The sequence below is a fragment of the Rousettus aegyptiacus genome, unplaced genomic scaffold, assembly GCF_014176215.1.
Source record: "Rousettus aegyptiacus isolate mRouAeg1 unplaced genomic scaffold, mRouAeg1.p scaffold_m13_p_11, whole genome shotgun sequence".
Lineage (NCBI taxonomy): Eukaryota > Metazoa > Chordata > Mammalia > Chiroptera > Pteropodidae > Rousettus > Rousettus aegyptiacus.
Genome location: NW_023416286.1, coordinates 62,994,052 through 63,015,812, shown reverse-complemented (window position 1 = coordinate 63,015,812; position 21,761 = coordinate 62,994,052). Strand labels below are relative to the sequence as shown.

The 21,761-nt window shown below is 32.1% G+C and overlaps 1 protein-coding gene across 3 annotated transcripts in view; it reads left to right on the top strand.

The window, feature by feature from the left end:
- The window catches only part of GPC5 (glypican 5), a 1,092,178-nt gene that overhangs the window by 342,263 nt on the left and 728,154 nt on the right, over nt 1–21,761 (top strand). For all 3 annotated transcript variants that reach the window (XM_036228874.1, XM_036228873.1, XM_016123592.2), the window contains exon 6: nt 17,908–18,028. In XM_036228874.1, the coding sequence (XP_036084767.1) occupies nt 17,908–18,028 (121 nt within the window). The remainder of the gene's footprint in view (nt 1–17,907; nt 18,029–21,761) is intronic.

The following is a 21,761-nucleotide window of genomic DNA, read 5'->3' as shown; positions in this document are numbered from 1 at the left end:
CATAAAATAGAAGTATTCAGTCTCTGTTTAGAATCTTTGCTCTCTTATTTTATTCTATTTAGCCTTGACAATTTCATATCTTCCCTTGGTTTGCATGTCCAAGAATAGTAAGTATTTTTTTTTGAGCTACCCTTAGAACACAATAATGTACTTTTTAATGGTAGTTAATACTTCATAGAACCACTAAATAGATATGTTAAAGAGGATATCTTATTTTTTAAAGAAGGTATCTCTTTAAAATAACAGATTTCGGAAAACTTCAGATGCAGGTGTGTCTGATGTTTAATTTAATAGGAATTTTTCAGTTATAAATTTGTATTTCATTTAATCATGTTGTTTAAAAAATGTTTTTCCTCAGTTAAGATTTCTTATCGTTTCACCACATTCTTCCAATTTGAACGTTTAAATTCACTACTTCTAAGACTTTCCCTTTAATTTGTCTTGCAACTTTTTTCTTTCTCCTCTTGAATCATGTTTTCTAGGATTTCAGTTCGAATTATTCTTTTTTATTTTTAATTTTGAAATGATTATAGAGGAGCAAGAAGCTGCAAACAAAATGTAGAGAGACGCTATGCATTTGTTACCTTATTTCCCTGGTGATGACATTTTATGTAACTGCAGTACATTATCAAAACCAGGACACTTATATACTCAGAATTTTGGATTATTTTGGAGTAGTTTATTTAATAATATGAGCTATCTTTAGTTAATGTCCCTATAAGGAGTAATTAACCCTCTTATTTCAAAAATATTGTTTTCAATATTTTTTCCTTTGCTTCTGTATATCTCCTGTATATCTATGACTGAAAAAAATGAAGCATATGAAAATGAATACTTCTGTATTCCTTCTTCAGGACAAAATAAGACTAACTACTATTTATTAAAATGCCTTATTATTGTCAATGTATATGTATGTTTTCACTCAGTACTCATGGCCATTCTAAAAATTAGGATACATAACTGGTATTTTAGACATAAGGTAATTGAAACTCAAGAGGAGTTCAATAATAACCAAATTCGCATTATGAGTTAGAGGTGAAAACAGGACTCCAATTCAGTCTTTGTGATGATTAGATTCACTTTTTGTGATGAGCAGTCTGAAATTTTTCTATATGATTATATTGTCTCAAATAGAGATAGAGGTTTATTTTTTTGGGTAGAGTTGTATAAATTCCCTTAGTATTTTTCATATAACACATGTGATCACACAGAACATATTATTATAATTAGATGATTAGTGATTAAAACTATTAATGTGTTTATTCTCTCTTTTCTGATATACTTATTTGTTTTTCTATCTTATAGCTTTGGCTAGACCAAAATAATAAAAGTGCCTGTTGGTTTAAGATAGTTATTTTAATTATGGCAAGGAAATATTCTATAACTATGTTATTAAAGGTTTTTAGCCGTATATTAAACTTATTAAGTAAATATGCAATAATAAAGTAAGCAAAGAGGTTTATTTTTAGGTTGCATTATATTCCTATGTATTTCTTTTCATTAAACCATCTTCGTATACTTGAATTTGAATACTAAATTATTGAGGTAGATGATTTCCTAATAATATAGAATTCAGTTTGCTTTTCTTCAGTTGAGAATATTTTAACTACATTCATGACAGATATTGTTTAAATATTTTATTCTTTTCATTTTAACTTTTTCAAGAGTTAGTATCAGAGTTGTATTTGCTTTGTAAAATTAACTGGAAAGGAAGCCACTTTTTTCTATGTTTTTATTCTTATTTTATAGCTTAGTCTCCATTTTACCAGATTAGAAAATAAAAGATAGTAATAAAACTGTCTTTTACAGATCACTTAATAGAGATTTTGTGTTGAATAATGTTTTCTTTCTTGCAAAAAATTGATACAGTTAGCTTATTTACCATTTTCAAAGTTAATTTACAATTCTCTTACCCAGTACGTTCATTTTAATGATACATGTAATTCATTTTCTATAGTAGTAGTCTCTGTATTTAAAACAATTTCTGCATTTTCTATATTTGTTTTTTCACTTCAAATTTTATATTTTCTCAGTTTTTACTTTTGATACCTTTGTCATACTTTTCCATCTTATAGGTTGTTAAAAAATGAACTCTTGTATATGTTTATCAGTTCCGAATGATTTCTTTTGCTAATAATTTATTATCTTTGGAATTAATATTTAATTTAGTATGTCATATATATTTGTTTTGTTGTACAATTTCTTAATTATTATAAATTTTAATAATTATAATTATTATCATTATAAATTATTGTTTATAAATAACTGTAAATTTTAATACACATGGGCACAGTTATTGCTATGTATTTTGAGTTGAATTGTGGTTATCTTTCTAATAATTGGTTAGGTTTCTTTCTTTTTATTAAGAATAATTTAAAGAAGTATATTTTTAAATATTAGAATAGAGTTGTGGTGGTGAAGGTGTCCTGTTCTAACTTTCCCTTAATTTCTAGTTTTATTGAGTATCAGATAGGTAATATAACCCATATAATTATTTCTTTAATTTAATCAGTCATAACTGTGAGGCATACTAATTTTATCACTATTAAATGTCTTCTAATTATAATTTTATCTTTAATTAGTATTAATGTACTATAAATACATTTTTTAATAAATGTTTTTGGTATGTAACTCATTAAATAATTTCTACTGCTCTATAGTCATTAGCTATTTTGCCTTGTACCATTAAATATTTTTATTTTTTTTCATTTGAAATCTTTCTCCTTAAATTCTACTTTATCAGAAATCAATATTGCTACTCAAAGTCTTTTGATTTTTGTTTTCCTTATTAATCTACATACATCTTTATGTTGTTAAACTTTCAGGAACAATTTGTGCATTTCCTGTAATAGAGTTTTACTTAATGATGTATTTTTGTAAATTCAGTCTAAGTTTTTGTTTTCCATAGTAAGTGGTATTATTTATATCTGTTTATCATACCTGATTTTTTAGTTTTACTTCTGTGAACTCTTTATGCTTTGCAAACAGCATTCTGTGTGCGTGTGTGTTTTCATGGAATATGTTTTTTACTTTATTTTATAATGTTAAAACCGTATATATGTAACCTTTATTACTATTTACTATTACTCATTCAACATTCATTAAATATTATGAGTAAGGTTTAATACATCAGTGAATAAAACATAAAAATTTCTCCTGTAATAGAAGTTAAAGAAACTAATTACTTGGTTTGTTTAAAAATGTTACATTCTATTAAGAAAATAAATCAAGAAAGAAGGATAGGGAGGAAATTGGTTGTAGCGGTCACAAAGATGCCCAGAATCAAGGGAAAGGAACACAGACTGATGTCTTGATGAAAAGAATATCAACCTATTTTGATACCGTGTTTAAAGCTGTCTCACATGATAATTACATAACAGATAGAAGGCATTTAAGAAAAAACTTGAAGGAAATGAGGAGGAGCCATGGTCTGCTGACAAAAGAGCATTGCAAAGAGAGAATAGGCTGTGCAAAAACCCTGAATCACAAGCATGTGGACTTATTCCTAGAATAGCATTGTGAAAGCCTGTGTTGCTGTAACATGATGAGGGAAGAGGACCAATATATGATGCCAGTGAAAAAGAGAAAAGGAGAGAGGGTCTTGTAGACCATTTTAAGGAATTTGGTTTTTCTTTTCATTGAAATGAGAGCCAGAGAAAGATTTTAAGCAGAGAAGTGACAGGATCTGGATTATTTTTAATAATATTTCTCTGGCCCTTGTGTTAAGACTAGCTGAAGGGGAGGGGAACATTTGAGATCTTGCTTTCCAGCATATGTCATCAGTTTGGCTCAAATAAGTTCTTATAAAAATTCTCAAAAAAAGGTAAAAAGAATAGCTATAGGGTATTTTTCTTTTTCTGTCTGACTTATTTCTCTTACCATAATACCCTCTGGGTCTATCCATGTTGTCACAAAGGTAAGATTTCATTATTTTATGGCTGAGTAATATTCTATTGTGTATATTTACCACATCTTCTTCATCCAATCATCTATTGATGGGCACTTAAGTTGCTTTCATACCTTGGCTATTATAAATAATGCTGCAGTGAATACAGGGGTGCATATATCTTTTTGAATTAGTGTTTTGGATAGCTTTGAAAAAATACTTAGAAGTGGAATTGCTAGATCATAAGGTAGTTGTTTTTTTTTAATTTTTTTGAGGACCCTCCATACTGTTTTCTATAATAGCTTTACTAATTTGCAGTCCCAGCAAAAGTGCACAAGGCTTCGTTTTTCTCTGCATTCTCAAAAGATAAATACCATATAATTTCACTCATATGTGGAATCTAAAGCACAAAAGAAACAAACAAACAAAACAAACAGATTCATTCTGTTTGAAAGGTGAAGGGATTAAGAAGTACAAATTGGTAGTTACAAAATAGTCACAGGTATGTGAAGTGCAGCATAGAGAATCTAGTTAATAATATTGTAATAACTATTTATGGTGCCAGGTGGGTACTAGATTTATTGGAGGGATCACTTTGTAAGTTATATAAATTTCTAACCACTATACTGTTCATCTGAAACTAATTAAATTAATGTTGAATGTCAAAAAAAAAAAAAAAACTAAAAGAGATCAATAATAGAAGCTGGGAAACCAGTTAGGATGCTTTTGTATTAATCAGATGAGGAAAATAGGTGTGGTTTAGACTAGAATGGTCATGTTGGAAGTGGTCCCCTGTGGTTTGAATCTGGGCACCTTAAGTAAATCCTACATTAATTTTTAAAGCTATTTTTAGAGTTCACTCAGTATTAGATGAGGCATGTAGAATACTTTTCATTCACTTTCCCCCTAACAATTCTCAAAATCTAGTATTATGACTTGGCATGTGAAATATATTTGAATTGATTAAATATTGATTTCATTCTTTCATGATACTTTACGATATTATTGTGGCAAACAATTATAAAATATGTAAAATGAACTTTATGATTAATTGAATCAATTGCCTCATTTCAGGATTTTAGATTTATAACTTTAACTATTTTTCTCCAATACAGACCTATATGACTTTGAGTAAATTATATTGAAAGGACAGATCAGTGGAATACATACAGATATCACTTCTTTGCATTCAATCTTGATGAAGACAAACTGATAGGTATAATAGTTTTGGTCATATTCTTATTCTCTTAAAAGCTCCATGTCTTCTACTATGTTAACACAAAATAAGTCCAAAGCAAGCCTGAAATAATTTATTTTTAGGGAACTTCTTTTTTAGTCTATACATGCATAGGACATTTTCTTTATTTTAGAAATTTTGGAGTTTGGCTCATTTCTGTCTGAACATAGGTAACTTCCCCCTCCCACCCCCCCACTCCCAACTACCACGGGAATATATTTAGTCTTTTTATTCTTCATATTTTAGTTACATATTTAATTATTGTTTCAGGTAGAGTTGCTCTTGTTTCTTTCTCAGGTACACAAATTATCATTGAGTTGAAACTTCAGTCTTGACATTCCCATCTACCATCGTCTCTGTCATTATCTTATCGCTTTCTCTTTTCCCCCTTGGCTCTGATCAGGTACTGCTTGAGTTTTTCAGTGTATCATTTTTTTTTTTTTTATTTATGGATTCCATTGTGGTAGAAATTTTACTATTATTCATTTTACTTTTCACATAAATCTCCAAATCTCAGCCATCTCCCACTTTACCATTTTTTGCCCATTTTGTCATTATGACTTTCATCTCCCGTTTCATAAATGACCTGTCTTTCTACATACTCTTCATAGTTTAAGTCACTTAAAGCAATTTTCTAAATATTTTTTCTTGTTCAACAGTCAAACCGTTTTTTAGAGATATTCTCTACCCCTGAGTCTTCAACATGACATTGCTTTTTCTTTTTCTGCAGGATGTTTTGTGTGTGTGTGTGTGTGTGTGTGTGTCTGTCTGTCTGTCTGTGTCTGTGTGTGTCTATACTGCTATGTTTTTCCTATTCTCTTTTTCTAGAAGGGAGTGCTATTTACCTGGTCAGAGTTGTTTTAATCAAAAATAAATGACCATTTTTTCATTAGTTTCTTTGTTTACCTTTGAGATGTTGGCTGACCTCCTTTTGATGTAAACTGGAGTGGGTTGATAAGCACAGCTTCTCTCAGTAGCCAGCATTTATTGGAATAACTCAACCAGTCTAAGGTGGATATCTACTGTGTACTGTTTGGTTCAAACTACAAAACACATAATATTCAGAGTACATGGATAGTGGGGGACAGGTGGTGGCAACAGTGAAAACTGTTCGCAAATTATGCATGTTACTGCTTTCTGGGTGGCAATTCTAAAGAAAGGCAGAATTTTATTTTGAAATTAATTTTAAATAGCCTATTGGTATAGAGCAGTTCACTTGTTTATCAGTAATTTCCTGTTTTCCTTTATGATCTCTCTCTACTGTTCTTAAACTTTGCTAATATCCTGTGGTACTGAATAGAGATTTGTAACATGTGGAAGGGAAGAGAGTAAAAAGAAAAAGAGACTGAGTTGGTGCATCAGAGAGAAGCAGCAGAGGGAGAGAACACTGGGGAAGCCTAAGTGATTAAGACTTGAAGCTCTCAGGATGTAAATCCTTTCCAGCACCAGGCTGATATCCTGACTCCCTCCCAATAAGGCTTTCCTTGAGGAGCTGGGAGGCCTCTGATGCATCTTGTTCTCTGATGGTAACTTCAGTCTCATAAAGAGTTTACATTATATCAGTTACATGGGAATGGCCAGTCTCTAGTCCCTTGAAGAGCAGAACTGGGACTGTAGAGGAACGAGTGCCCATCTCTGGGGCACTAAAAGAGTGACTCAGGGCTAGAGAGAGCCAACTGCTGTCTTACATGATTTTTATACATTAAAAATTATTCTCTCTCATGAAATAAAGTATGGATCGGATGGTCTAAATTGTTCTTATAGTTAGTCTACATATTGCCAATTTAGGTAGTCAGTGTTAAGTTTATGAAGTTTATGTCTTTTTTTTTTTCTGTTTTACTAATTTCTTTTATTTCTAATGGAACTTGGATGGGACTCCATTATAGACTACCGGAAGCTCTTTCAAATTAGACCAAATCATCATTAACATAAAATTACGCATTCATAGAATTTATCAAATTCAGGAATGTGTAGGAATGACTCATAACCTTGTAAGAACCAATTCAGGAAAAAGACAAATGATTGCCTGAGAATTGTTTTTTAGTTTGCTTTTCTATCAGTTGCACATTCGCTCATATAACTATGTATTGAACTCTCATACTCTAAACATTTTGCTTAGTCCTGGAACTAGACCATGATTAAAACAGACACACTACTTGACCTCAAGAATTGACAGTCTAAAAGAGAGCTAAAGGCATTAAACAAATTATTGTACAATTAATGACAATTATAATAATGACACATGCATCCCAGAAAACAAAGTGCTATCAAGCAATAGTTGGAAAGAGGGCAAATAATGTAGAAGGGATACCCTGGTTGGCGGTTGTATTAGTTTCATATGACTGTTTTAACAAATACCATTGAAAAACTTAAAACCACAGAAATGTGCTCTCTAATATTTCTGGAGATCAGAACTCTGAAATCAGTCTCACTGGGCCAAAATCAAATTGTCAGTAAGGCCAAGCTCCCCCTACTGGCTCTGGGGGAGACTCTATTTCTTACCTCTTCTAGCTTCTGGCATTCTTGAGCCTGTGGTCCCATTGCCTTCTCCCTTCTGTGAAAAATAAATCTCCCTCTGTTTGCCACTTAAAGGAATATAGATGATTGCATTAAGTGCCCACCTAGATAATCCAGGGTAAGCACAAAATCCTTAATCTAATCACAGCTGCAAAAATCTTGATGTTTAGGGTAGCCAATTGAGGAAAGGGTCTAAATGAATAAACTTTTAAGCATGAGAGGATGGACCATATGAACCCTGAGAAACCTGGCAGAAATCATTTAAGGACTGAAAGAGGATAAGTAGAGGGAAAACAGGGACTGAGGGAGGGAGATTGGCTGAATTTTCTTACAGGCATAGAATTTCTGGATTGACTGGACCAGAAACACTCATTCTATTTGGACTCTGGAGGCTATCAGAAATATCCTGTATTCTGTGTATGTATGTTTTTCATATACTGTGTCAGCCAAGTGTGTTTCTAGGGTAATCAGAACTATTAGGAATCTAAAAGTCCTTAGGCACATATAGTTCTTTCTATGGAGCTAAGTCCATAGAAAGTTCTGTACAATAGAATGTTCTGTACAACATTACTGGGTTTGCCAAGATATAGCTGGAGAAGCAATTTTTTCATATATGAAGTGGAACCAAATTAAATTCTATTACGCAAGTGAATTTTTTTCTCAGAACTGTTTGATAGTAGGAATTTGGCTGTGGTCTAGTTAAGACGAGGCATGGGCAGAAAGCTTAGTTATTTCTCAACCTTCTCCTTTCTCTTCAGAATAACTATGATTTGAAACCTATCAATTTTTATTTTGAGATTCAATAGACAACAGAATAGAATTGTTTTACAGAACCTTAAGTTGTAATTGGAAATAAGATTGAAACTGGATATTAAAACCAATATGTTATGCTCAATTTTTAATTGGTTTCTAAATACTAATTACTACAGTTATTTTTGTTAAGAAACATATTTACAAATTGTTTAAAACTACAAATCTTTTTCATAGGTCTAGAGATTTCACCTTTTTTGCTATTAAATGTATATATACACATGCATTTTGTCTATTTAGTTCTTTATGTTACTATGCCTGGCTTTCATTAATATCCTAACTACTTTATTTGGTCATATTTAAAGTGAGAGCAGATGGACAAGTGTTCATAATCAAAGCTACAAAGTGCAGAGCTTTTGACACTTGTCATAGGGTCCCATCCCCAATCTGAAAATACATGGACTACTTATCAAGACCATCCAATTCGTAGAGCACTGGTAATGAGCCTGATTTAAACTTTAAAAATTATCTGTCAAATAATTTATTTTATTAAAAAAAATACTGAGGTTTAAATTTTTAAAAGTGAGGGAAGGAAAAAATGATTACAGTTAATGTAAGATGATTAAATCTATTAGAAAATATTTAATTTACTATTAGTTAAAATACAGCTTATCAGATGACTGCCCTTTCCCCTCTCTTTGGTGTTTATTTGTTAGTAGATCACGCCCCTGTGTTTCTATCTGCCGCATGTTTCTTTAGACCAGACCTCCACTTAGTGGCCTACTTTAAGTCACTTGGACTCTGAGATTCTCTGTCTACATGCTTTACTATATTACTCAGAGAAAATATTTTCTGTAGGTGGTACCAATTGAAAAACAGAAATAAATTTAGGGAAATATTAACCATCTTCTCTTCTAGATTCTTTGAGGGCTACATTTTTTCCCAAGTCAGATAACCATGTCCCAGTAGGATTGCCTACTCAGAACTCTAACTTTAAACACTATGCAGGAAGCTTCTAACAAAGATTCATAGAAGAACGGGTAATTTGTACATATTTGAAAGCTTTGAAATTCTCGTTGAAGATTATTTTTGTTCTATTATCCTATTATCCATTGTCTCTTACTTAAAGACTCGTGCATTCTCCTTGAGAGCTTAGAAATACCAAAAATGGGTGCTGACATATGCAGACACTACTTTCATTAACTGACAAGATCTTTCTGAATTCTGGTTTTCTTTTCAGCCTGCACCAACAAGAGATGTAGGGCTAAGTTTTAGGCTGAAGTGTGGAGTCTCCTTCATAGGTCTCTTTATATAATTGTCGCCTTCTTTCCTTCATTATTCTGTTATCTTGCCCTTGTTTTATGATGTCTGTGTCTTTTATTATAAGCTGTCTCAAAGGCTTTTCTGGAAATATACAGTACAGAAGTACAGAATGATGAAATAAACATACTTCTTCATTTGTTTTAAAAGATGCTTAGGTTGGACTAGATGACCTCTAAGGTTCTTTCCAGCTCTAAATTTATGTTACCGACACCAAAGACAGACAAAAAATCTATTAGGCTTTAGGCCAAGAGATGAATGCCAAGTACTATATTCCTGGTATAGGTGTATTTCTTCTTGAAAGCAGAGTGCTCGATTCAGCAACCTGCTAAGGGCCCTCACAGTCTTATGGTAATAAAACAAGAGAAATGATTGCTTTAAACAATCTTGAAAAAATAAGAAATAGAAAATAGAAGAGTTTAATTTTTTGAAGCATTTATATAAATTGGAACAACTAAACTGAGCTTAATGAGTGTTGCTAATTTAACGAAATTAGTCATATTTGAATATTGTCACAATCTTGCTACCACATTCACATTAAGTGTGATTAAAATTTATTCTGTGAGCCTGTATGAGTCCCCAAAGCATCAGTTGTCAACACCTTCATTATAAACTAGCCCTTTAAACTTTCAGAAAACTTTTACATTCAGAGCAGGCAGTTGGGTTACTGCTTTAGAGGAGAACGCATCATTTTTTAGGGTGTAATTCCTCTTTGTATGCATTTAGAATGTAGGAAATTATCAATAGTATTGTTTATTTTTGTTAGTAAGATAGAAGTCATTGAAAATATACGAAATGCTAGATACTGTGTACTGAAAATTTCCAAAGCTGATTAAAATATTTTCCTTAAGGCCAACTGAATTATAATGGACAAATAAAATAGAAAAGACACAATTTATAAATATAAGATGTTTGTTTATAAAATGTAAATGCTATTTTACAGTAAATAAAGTTTCCATAGAGAAAAATAAAATATAATTTCAAAGATAGAAGTTTATACGTAATATCTATTGATTACTTGAAGTTCAAGTAAAAATTTGTTTTCATCAGACAATTACCAATTTTTTTTACAATACATTGGGTAGTGGGTTGAATATGGTGGCCCTAAGAATCTAGTATACTCTGAAATTCAGAGGTTCTTTCTCTCCGATTTTGTTATGTTATATATATTGGCGGCAAGTACCTGGGTGTTTCATTTGAAGATATGTTGGAAATCTTAGAACTAATTTTAAAGTATTTATGATGCAATTGGTAGTTTTATGTCTGAAATTTACTTAATATTGGTGTTAATTACATTTGACAAAATTGCAAAATAGCTGTATAAGATTTTAGGATTTAATAACATCGCTAATAAAAGGTTGGTTAAATGAAATTTATACCTTAAATCATTTCGATTCAGCGTTTCGGCTCAAATGGTATTTAATTTATTCGTACTCAGATAATAGTTATCCCTAAATCAGGGGCCCCTAACTACAGGTCTGTGGCCTGTTAGGAAACAGGCCACGCAGCAGGAGGTGAGTGGCAGACTAAGTGAGAAGCTTTATTTGTATTTGCAACTGCTCCCCAGAGCTAGCATCACCACCTCAGCTCCACTTCAGATCATCAGGCATTAGATCTTCATAGGAGCACCGGTCCCTGGTGCCAAAAGGTTGGGGACCACTGTCCTAAATAACATTTTACTTTTGTATATCGAAACCAAACAGTGAAGTGAGACAGAAAATCAGTGCAAAGTGATGATTGTCAATCATAAATTCATGGAAGATAGCCTATATCTTACCGAGGAGAGTTTAATTTTGAAATGTGTACTTTGGAAAATGGGAGTTGGTATAACAGTTCAAAACGCATCTAACAGTATGTGCAATTGATTATAGTTAGAAGTGATTGTTTAAAATTTGGCAGTTTAAATTGAATGAAAGTCATTATAAAATAAGCTAAAGGTTTATTACCACTTGCTTTGAATTCTTAATTCAAAAATTTAAAACTGTAAAGACAGCTTTTGCCGTAATTAAGGTTGCTATCCTTTCTTGGTAAGATTGAGGAGGGGGTTAGGAGAAGGCTAAAGGAAGTACTATTTTTCACATAGAGGAAATCTTACTTTTGATACATTTTGTATTAGGTAGTCAACATTTGAAATGACAACTTCTTAAGTACTACTGACTTTGCACTAGGTTTTTTTTTTTTTAATGTGGAAATGTTATTCTTTCAGGTTCACATACTGTATCTTATAAAATGTCATGAAACAGCTTACTGGTGATTCACCTGGCTAAACTGACAAGCACAAATAAATGCCTTGCCAATTAAGGAGTTAGGGTGAAGATAGATTACTATCTATTCTTTACTGAGTTCTTGTTTTCTCTTTCTAAACATGATCTTATTTGATTTATTATAGTGATATGCTAAACATCCCTTGTCAGTAGCTTATAAAGCACGATATTACCTTATTAAAATGATGGTAATGAGTGTTCCTATAAGATATCACAAAATATGATATCCTCAGCAGAAAATTAGTGATATATAAAAAATAATAAAATACAAATTAAGATCTCTATTCTATTTATTTTGACTTCATTATTTTAACTCAGAAACATAGATATTAAATTTAGATGTTATTTTTACTTATAAAGCCAAATAAATGGTAGAGATTAACTTAAAAAATTGTTTGTTGCTTAATAGTTGAAACAAGATAGTGCAATCACAAAAAGTTTAATCATTTTGAATCGATTCTACAGATGTCTTCATTCTCTAAATCCCCTGGAAGCCTCTTATCTGCTATGAAAGGTTATTCCCATAAACCTGGCACATAAAATCAATCATATGATTCCTTTCTATTCAGAGATTTCAAAGATTAAGACCTTCACTATAGAGGAAAAGTGCTATACAGAAGCTGCAAGTACACAAAGCAACACTTAGTGGTAGTATCCAGTATCACCCAAGTATTCGAAGATATTTACAAAAAAACAAATCTCTAGTACTCATTCTCACATTGTCTATGAGAACCAGGTAGGGAGGCTCAGAAATGGTTTGAAAGGAAAATTTGTTCCTGAGGAAGAGGTTCACTGATGAAGACATACAGTATAATGCTCAGACCTCTTTTCAACCTGAAATGACAAGATATTTACTAGAGCCAAACACTACAGTGTTTTGCCTCCAGATATTATGATACTCAAAACTCTGGAGATTGAAGGCATTTTAACATATAACCACCCAACCAAGTCATACGAAAAGGTAATAAATGAATAAAACATCTACTACTATGACCACTACCAGCACCAACACGGTCCCCATTCTCATCTTTAACCTCTAACAAAGATGGCAATAATAGTAAAAACATAAAGCCCTGATCAGGTGTTTCCTTCATCTCTTATTATTATTATGTTCTTATACCCTGTATGTCCCAGTGAAATTATCAAAGACTTCTAAGGCAGTCCTCTTGAAATGGTTTCTAATGTACTCCAGGGTAAGAGTCCAGATATTTTTCTACCTGCAATTGTATAAGTTCATGTCAAAACAACATGCTTTTGATGTGAATCTGAAACAAATAATATTTTATTCTAAATAAAGTGAAAATACCAGCCAATAGGGTATAGCATACCTTTCAAACAAGCAATGTTTCTAAAGTCAGGAGAAACGACTTCCTGGTAACATACTGTGTGTAGATTTATTAGCACTTCTTTTTCATATTTCATGCGTTGAGCAGAAAGAGAACTGGAATCTTGTTAATCATCATTTTAAAACATTTGTATAGAATGTAAATATATCAGTGCTTGCCTTTTTCCACATTAATGAAAAATGAGTCATACTTGGGGAGCAAGTACTCCTATTAAACTGCTGTCACCCATTACTAGACCTGCTTGGAAGAAATAAGAACAGATGGTAGGTCTGTTACTTTTCTAACAAAAAATTCGCCTCTCTTTTTTTTGCATTTTGTTTCCTCCTTCTCATTGAAATGTGAGCAATTTTTCAAGTCAAGAAACCTCTGTAGGTATCCTTGAAATGTTTTATCCATTAATTGTACATTTAGGAGAAAAAAAGTGATTAATGCTTTATTAAAATTTCATAATAAGAAAAACTCAAAATGTCTTTGGTAGAAAACGATTTTATTTGATTTAGAAACCATATGCTTTGCATGCAAATTAAGGTCTATAGGAAGTAAATTTTTACATCAGGTTAGGATCTTAAATTACTCATTTAGTGATGACAAATCTAGTTAGCCCATATTAAAAATACTTATGTGTGTCTTTTGTTTATACATTGTTGAATATAAATTTGCTTGTGGTGTACATATTAATGTTTTATTTAGGTTGAAAATACATGCATACAGTAAAATATCCAAATCTTAACTGTACAGTTGAATCTTAAAAAAAATTAAAAAAAAACATTAAATGAACACTATTATGTAATGAAGACTTAACTCAAGAAACATAATACTGGAACCCCAGAAACCTCCTTCAGCCTCTTAGATACTCTCTTCTAGAATAGCACTTACAGTGACTTGAAATGTCATTGATTAGTTTTTAAACTTTTTATTAATGGAGTCACAGAGTATGTTCTACATCTTCTTTTTTTCAATATTTAGCTTATAAGATTTTGATTATAGTTAAAAATTATTCATTCTCATTGCTATATAGTATGTCATTATATAAATATATTACAATTTATTTGTTCGTGCTAATGTTTATGGATATTTGAGTTGTGTCTCTGAGCATTCTTATACCTGTTGAATATGTATGTACTTAGAGTCATACATGTCAAATAGTGATTAATATCAGTTTACATTCCCATCCACAGAGAGAGTTCCAATTGTTCTACATCTATGTTCATAGATGGTATCACTCTCTTTTTCACTTAAATCACTTTTGTGCATTATGCACTATAGTTCTTATTAACCTTATAAAAATGGAAAATTATAACTAATTTTATTAAATTATATTTCATTTGCAGTATCTTAGATGTCCTGCTTTGTTGTGTTTTTCCTTATTTAAATGATACATAAGAATAGTGATTCTGAACTATTCTATAATATACTAGCTCGGAATGAGGTTTTTGATCAATCGTAATTCTGACAAGTTTTATCTTTGTTATTAATTGTGATAATTAAGGAAAAAATGAGCTATTCTTCAGATTAATGTCAAGCAACATCCCTACATCTTAAAAGAAAATTTTATGGTCTATAAATGAAACAAGATATAAACTAGTGGTAGTTTACTTAAAATTAAGAGGTGAGTCTTAGTTTCCATCACTCCCATTTTGTCTATTTCTAGGGAAACAGAAAAACCTTATTACGAACTTGTAGTCTGTTAGTTTCTTTTCATCCTGACAGAAACTGTTATTTCAGTCATTAGCTGGTAATAAATAACAGTTTGTTGAGATTTTTGAAAAAAAATTACATCTCTTCTTAACTATAAGCATTGAAGTCTTTGAAAATGCAGTAGTTACAGAAAAATAATACTAATAACATCAACAATATTTTGAACCAAATTAATTGTAACTTTAATTTGTATTAGTTGGTTTCTGTAGTTTTCATTAATAATAATTTGAGTGATTGTATTTTGGAGACCACAGATCCCATATTCATATCGTTGCTGCATACTTAATAAATAGTGTGGCCTTGGGAGAATTATTCAGATCTCAGATCCCCAATCTGTAAAATGGGAATAATTACAGTATGTATATACTGTATTAGCCTGGGTCTTTCAAGAAATTGATACCAAAAAGAGTTGAAACACAAGAGGATTTTATTAAGGGAAATGCCTTTGAGGGAAAATGAGGAGGAAACTGAGTAAGGCTGGAAGAGCTGCTGGTCATGAAAGTGTGGCCCAGAGTGAAGGAGGGAGAGAGGGAGGGTTGAGTGGCAGCCCTCTAGCATGATGCGCAGTCTCAGAAAGGGTTAGCAAGAGCCTCAGGGAATCCTGAGCCAGAATCATTGTCAGAGGAGGCCTGTGTGTTCCAGTGGTGGACGTGCCTTAGTATCCCTGCTGTGCCGAGTCATTGGTTGGGAGCCAATGCAGACAAATTTCAGAGCAAAGCAGCAGATGCCCTTTAGTCAATTAAGCTTTCTGTACACTGAGGTCTGCGGCACATTTTCATGGACACGACAAATTATTATGAATATGAATTGACAAATTCTCTGAAAGTAATTAAAACAATGTCTGAATCATAGATATGTATTTATTCACTTATTCATATTATTCATCATTATTAATAATCAGTACATTAATAGAAGAGCCCATGTTCAATCTCCTTGAAATATTTGGAAGTAAAACTTAACAGTGCTATGGAGAAGTTGAGAAGCCTGCTGTTTACAATTTATTTGATTCTTTTTAACCAAAGAATATTATTAGATATTAATAGTATATGTATAATTATTTTTCTTAACTAATTGTTCTTGGCATATATGCCAAGTCCTTAATGTGTACTGGAAGGATTAACTCTAAATTCTCTGTTTCTAGATAAAGAATATATTCAATGTTTTAAAAAATAAAGACTTATTAATGTAATTTTTGTTATGTCCAATTGATATTATCAATATCAGTGTTCCATCATTTATCATCATTAGAAGGACCTAATAGGGAATTGTTTGATCCATTTTTTTTAAAATTGATCATTGGGTGTGCATAATCTTGGGAAGAACTAAATATACTTTGAAACTCGTTTTGTAAGGCATTCTCATCAGTAGAACCTACTTTTATCTTTTCAAAGAGTTTTCATTGCTGTAGAAAATTCAGAGGATGCATGTGAATAGTTGTGATACTCTGCTCAAACAGAGGAAAGGAAAATCACATTAAAAATCATGTGAAAATGTTTGTTGACAAGTCTCTAAGGCCACTTTATTATGATGCTTTAAGCAAACAAATTTACTCAGAGGAGAGTTTTAAACAGAAGATAAAATCTTCAAGGCATAGCCTTCTATCTCTTATTTTCCTCATTTTACTCTTTCTTTGTAAATATAAGTCTACTTATTCTTTCCTGTTTGTGTTGGTCATGGGCCTTTGCCGTTTCCCCTACTGAGATGTCATCCTTTGCCCCAGAACCCTCACTGACCACGCTATCTAAGACCTACTCTTACCTTAATACTTCAAGGGCTACCTCAAGCTATAACTTCTTTAGTTTATCCCTAAGTCGTCTTAGCTCAAATGGTCTCCCCATATACTCACTGTTTACTACCCCACCTCACACTTAACATATGCAATTTCTTCTAGCTATCCCCATCGCATAGTAAACATCTCCATCATTCATAATGTTGCATTTTAACTGTTCACTATCGGGGAAATAAAGATAATTATATTGCTGGAATCTAGTAGGTATTTTTTTAAAATATAGTGAAATGTAATGAATGAACGCATAAATGAACATGTTAATTGATGCATTATATTCCCAGATAGATAATCAACTTCGTAAGGACAAGAATTTTGAGTCTTATACCTCCTTATAATCCCAGTTATCTAGTATAAGATTTGAATATTATAAGAAGCACTTAATACATTTTTACAATTAATAAATTTAAATATTTGTATGAATACTAAGTAGACATTTTATGATTGTCATTTGGGGAAGGTAGTGACTAGCAATGACTTTTGCTGCTTATGAAATCACCCTTTCACATACAATGTGATTTACTAGACTCCCGCAGTTCACCTTTAGGTGAACCACGGTGAAATCAAATTGTACTTTATTTGCAAAATATTTTGCCAGTTTTAATTGTTTACACTATTCTTGATTTTAACTTATGCAGTTAAAATATATTTATAATTCTTTTGTAGTCCGTCCAATATGTAAAGAATATTATTGGGACTTATCTATATAATGTGTAAAATGAAGTAAATTGTCCCAGATAACATAGATTCATGTGTGTGTGTGTGTGTGTGTGTGTGTGTGTGTGTGTGTGTATAATTTAGTTAGAATTGGTAACAGAATGAGATATGTGTATTAACTCTTTCCAGTATATTGATAAGTAGTATTAAAAACAACTAATTTTTTATTGGGTTCTTTAAGAATAACTATTAGAATAATCTTTTTATGCTAAACATTCTTCCAGGAAAAGCACTGTAGCTGTTCTGGATTCTGTTTCCAAAAAAATACATTGTTGTATACTCTTAAAGGAGTGAAATTCTGAGCTCAACCCTGTTCATATAGTTGGGACAGATAATACTCTGACCAGGTTACCAAGTCACACACTTTTCACTGTTCTCTTTTTTAGCTATACTCAGCCTGTGGTCGGAAATGGAATCAAAGCCCAGTCTGGAAATCCTGAAGTCAAAGTCAAAGGAACAGACCCTGTGATAAATCAGATAATTGATAAACTGAAGCATGTTATCCAGGTAAGTGTGGATCCTTGCCCATGGGCATACGCGATATTAAATAAGAAGTGGTTGCTTTCCATTGTATGTGATAAATTTGTTAATTATATCTGATAATCCTACATAACATTGAGTGGTATAATAACTTTGAATATAGGGTTTTGGAAATATTTGGTCGAGTGATTTTCATATAAAGTCTATGTGTAACTGTGTTTTAATGAGCGGGAAGTCTGTATCTGTGACAAGAAGACATAGCCTCAGTATTTCAATAAATGGTGAGAATCTCAGGATGAGCTTCATCCCAAATAAAAAAGCTTTAGACATTAGAATTACTCATTATTAAAGAAAACACATCACAGAGCATGGAATATACCAAATTCACCTTCCAGGTAAGACTTTAAACTTGTCATAAATGAATAATATGCATTTCTTGTCATTTTTTTCTGTCTTCTTTACATTATCTTATAATTACTTAATGATTGTTTATGAGATACTTGTTTTATCTTTAATAATAATATTTAATAAATTAGTCTATACTGCTGTTTTTAATACATGGCATGTGAGGCATGAAGATATCAAAAGAATATTTCATTGAACTATGCTATCCATTAGAAGCAAATATTATGTTAAATGTTGTAAAGACAACGTCCATTCTGAATCTATTAGGGTTTGGGGTAAGAAAGACTATTTTTTTTTAGTTATTGGTTTTTATATAACAATTTGTACATGCATGTATTTTTAGTTTTTTCTAAGCAAAACGTTATATGCAGAGTTGATACTTATTTCTAGTATTATATGTCAGAAACTATACTTAAACATAATACAGAGTTTTTATTAATATGAAAGTATTCTAGAGTCATTGGTGTGCTTCTCATAATTGTTCTGTCAAACTTAAATTCATGTGTGGCCAATTCTTAGGATTCCATTTTTATGAACGTTTCCATATCTTGAATAAAGTTTGTGTAAGCAGGGTATGGGGGCCTGTGTCCAATACCATAAATTTCTCCACTCTATGTGGCGAAAATAATAGCTACTTTGCTTATATTATAACTGGTATCTTAAGAAAATAGAGCTCTCTTTTGTTGGCAGAACCAGAAATAAGTTCCACTAAGAAAATGGTGTCACAACTACTAGTTAGTTAAACCTCACGGCCTCTAGTGAATTAAACCAATTCCCTCAGAGAGCAATCTACAAAGTAAAGTAAGTAGGTGCTTTACACTGCCATTGAGACAAGTGCTGAGACATTTCTTGGAACTTAGTAGTTTTGGGATTGGGTCTGGAGCTGAAGTGACAGTGAAGGAGGAGTGCGAGTGAATATTTAGAACTGGATTAGAGCCCGAGACAGATGGCTGAGGTGAACATGGAGAAAGCCTGGGGAACTTTCCTTTTCCATAAGAAAAATAGGACCTCCAGTGAAACTAATCTCCTCTTATGCAAACCTAATGAGGATTTAGGAAAATTTAGCATATTATATTAATTCTTGAGTTCTTAATAAATAATTGATTGGGAAATTGACATATAAGCAAATCAGGTAAGTATAATTATATGTTAATGTATATGCCTCATTGTTGCAGTTCCCAGGAAAGGGACCCTGGGACAGAGATTTGTGCATAGGAGGTTTATGGCAGATTACTTTTGCAATCACTAAGGGACTATAGGAAGTAGAACTACACATAGGGAATAATTGAACTATACCGTAGCTGTAACAGAAGACTCATTTGAACCCAGAAGGAACTCTGGAGCTGGGAAGGCCCTTTTAGGTTGTCGTAAATTAAGACAAGAAGATGTCTCTTTATTCCCTTTACATTGACCAGTCATTAGATAAGGGCCACAGGAGTGGAGGTGGAGGTATGTTAACTCAGCTCTGAGTCATCAGTAGCCAACAGAATTACCTGTAGCTGGAGGAAGGAATGCCTTGGTCTAGGTGACCCCCCACAGCATCATGCACTATAATTTGGTGTTTTTATGTAGGTTATTTGAAAATACACAATCGATCATAAAATTGAAAGCATTTAATATAATCAGTTCCTCTCATTGAGACACAGCAAAACTGTAGCAGTCTCCAAAATGGGGTAAGCATTCCCCAGGAAATATATAAGCAAATCCACTGAAGGGCAGGAAAGAAAAATAGAACTTTGCTGTTTATATATATTCTATCTCATTATGTCAGTTTTGTCATTGTGATTATTGTAGGAAGGAATATAAAATATGTAACGGTGCAATGGCATAGCCATATAGTTTAGAAATACATAAATATATAGCAAGTGAGTGTATGTTCAAAGTGTTTTTATGGAATATATGCATGATGAAAACAGAAAATTCTCTTATAGCTAATGAGCATGGAGCTTCTGTATAGGAAAAAGTGCACAGATATTAGAAAACATGTTCACAAAGAAATAAGTAGATGCCCAAAATATAGAGTTTAGAAAAACTCTTACGAGAAGAATTCGCTGATATATTGCCCATTTAGCTTAACATTTCTCACTTCTTGTTTCATAGGTTTCAAAGCTATCTCCTTTTCAAGGTGGTAGAGGGAAATAATTCCACTGTTTTTTTTTAGGTCTTATGTTAAAGTTATATTAGTGTGCAGATCTCCAATTATTCATGCTTAAATTTCATTCTAGGGTTACAAGAGAATATCAAATAAAACACTCCCTTTGAAGTATAGCTTTTTAAAGTCTACTAGGATGATACAATTGAAATTTAGGATTTTGTAGAAGATAGCAGAAAGTCATATTTTGCACAGGTGTCACTAAAATATTTGCCTTTAATGTCTTAGAACATGTTCTATTCTAAGCCACCTCTCCTAAAGATAAAGAGAAATTTTTGGTTTTACTAGACTTTCTGACTGCTGATAATATGTGTATGCCCTGGCAGGGGTGGCTCTTGTAATGTCAATATCAAGGGGCAGTTAAAAGGACCCACCACAGTGTCAGGTCCGAAATGGTGTAGATAATTGTCTTCTATAAGTGAGAATATATTAATTGGGTGTAAGTGTGCCACAGGGAGGAAGTAGAAGTGGAAACATATTTCAGAATCTAATCCGTAGATTTAGGTGACCACTTATTTGTATTTGGGTAAAAATTTAATTAATTTTTTTTATTGTAATAGATATTAAGTACATTTGTTAACATTGTACTATGAAAATTTTATTTCTCATTATAGGCATAGGCAACAGTTCCTCTTGTCCCTTATTTCCATATGTAAGAATATGGATATAAGCCATATTTATTAGCAAAAATTGGCTCCATGCATTAGCCCCAAAACACTTTTCTTGTTGGCCTGTTATTAAATTGTTCCTCATTTTCTACCCTGTAACCTTTGCAATTAGAGCCACCAAACAAGTGGATAGAGATTTCACAGTGAAAATGCCACTTTTAAAATGTCTTAATAATCAATTTATTCAAAATAGTCAACATGTTCTTATCGAGTTCCCATGATGGATCTTCTTCTACATAAGTCACTAAGGTTAAAGAGGAAAACAAAGCAGACACATCCTGCTTTCATGGATTTACAATCTAAGATAAAGTAAATAAATACAATAACTGACAAATAAAAGTTAACAAAGCTGAAAAGGTAGGGAAAGTTCCTTAAGAAGAGTAAGGAAAGGAAGAAAATAATCACAGGGAAATCTGAGAGAACTGTGTTTCAGGCAGAGAAAATAATAAATTCAAAGGACCTGCAGAAGGAATAGGTTTGTTGAATTCATAGAACAAACAAAGCCAAATGGCTTGAACAGAATGAATGAAAGGGA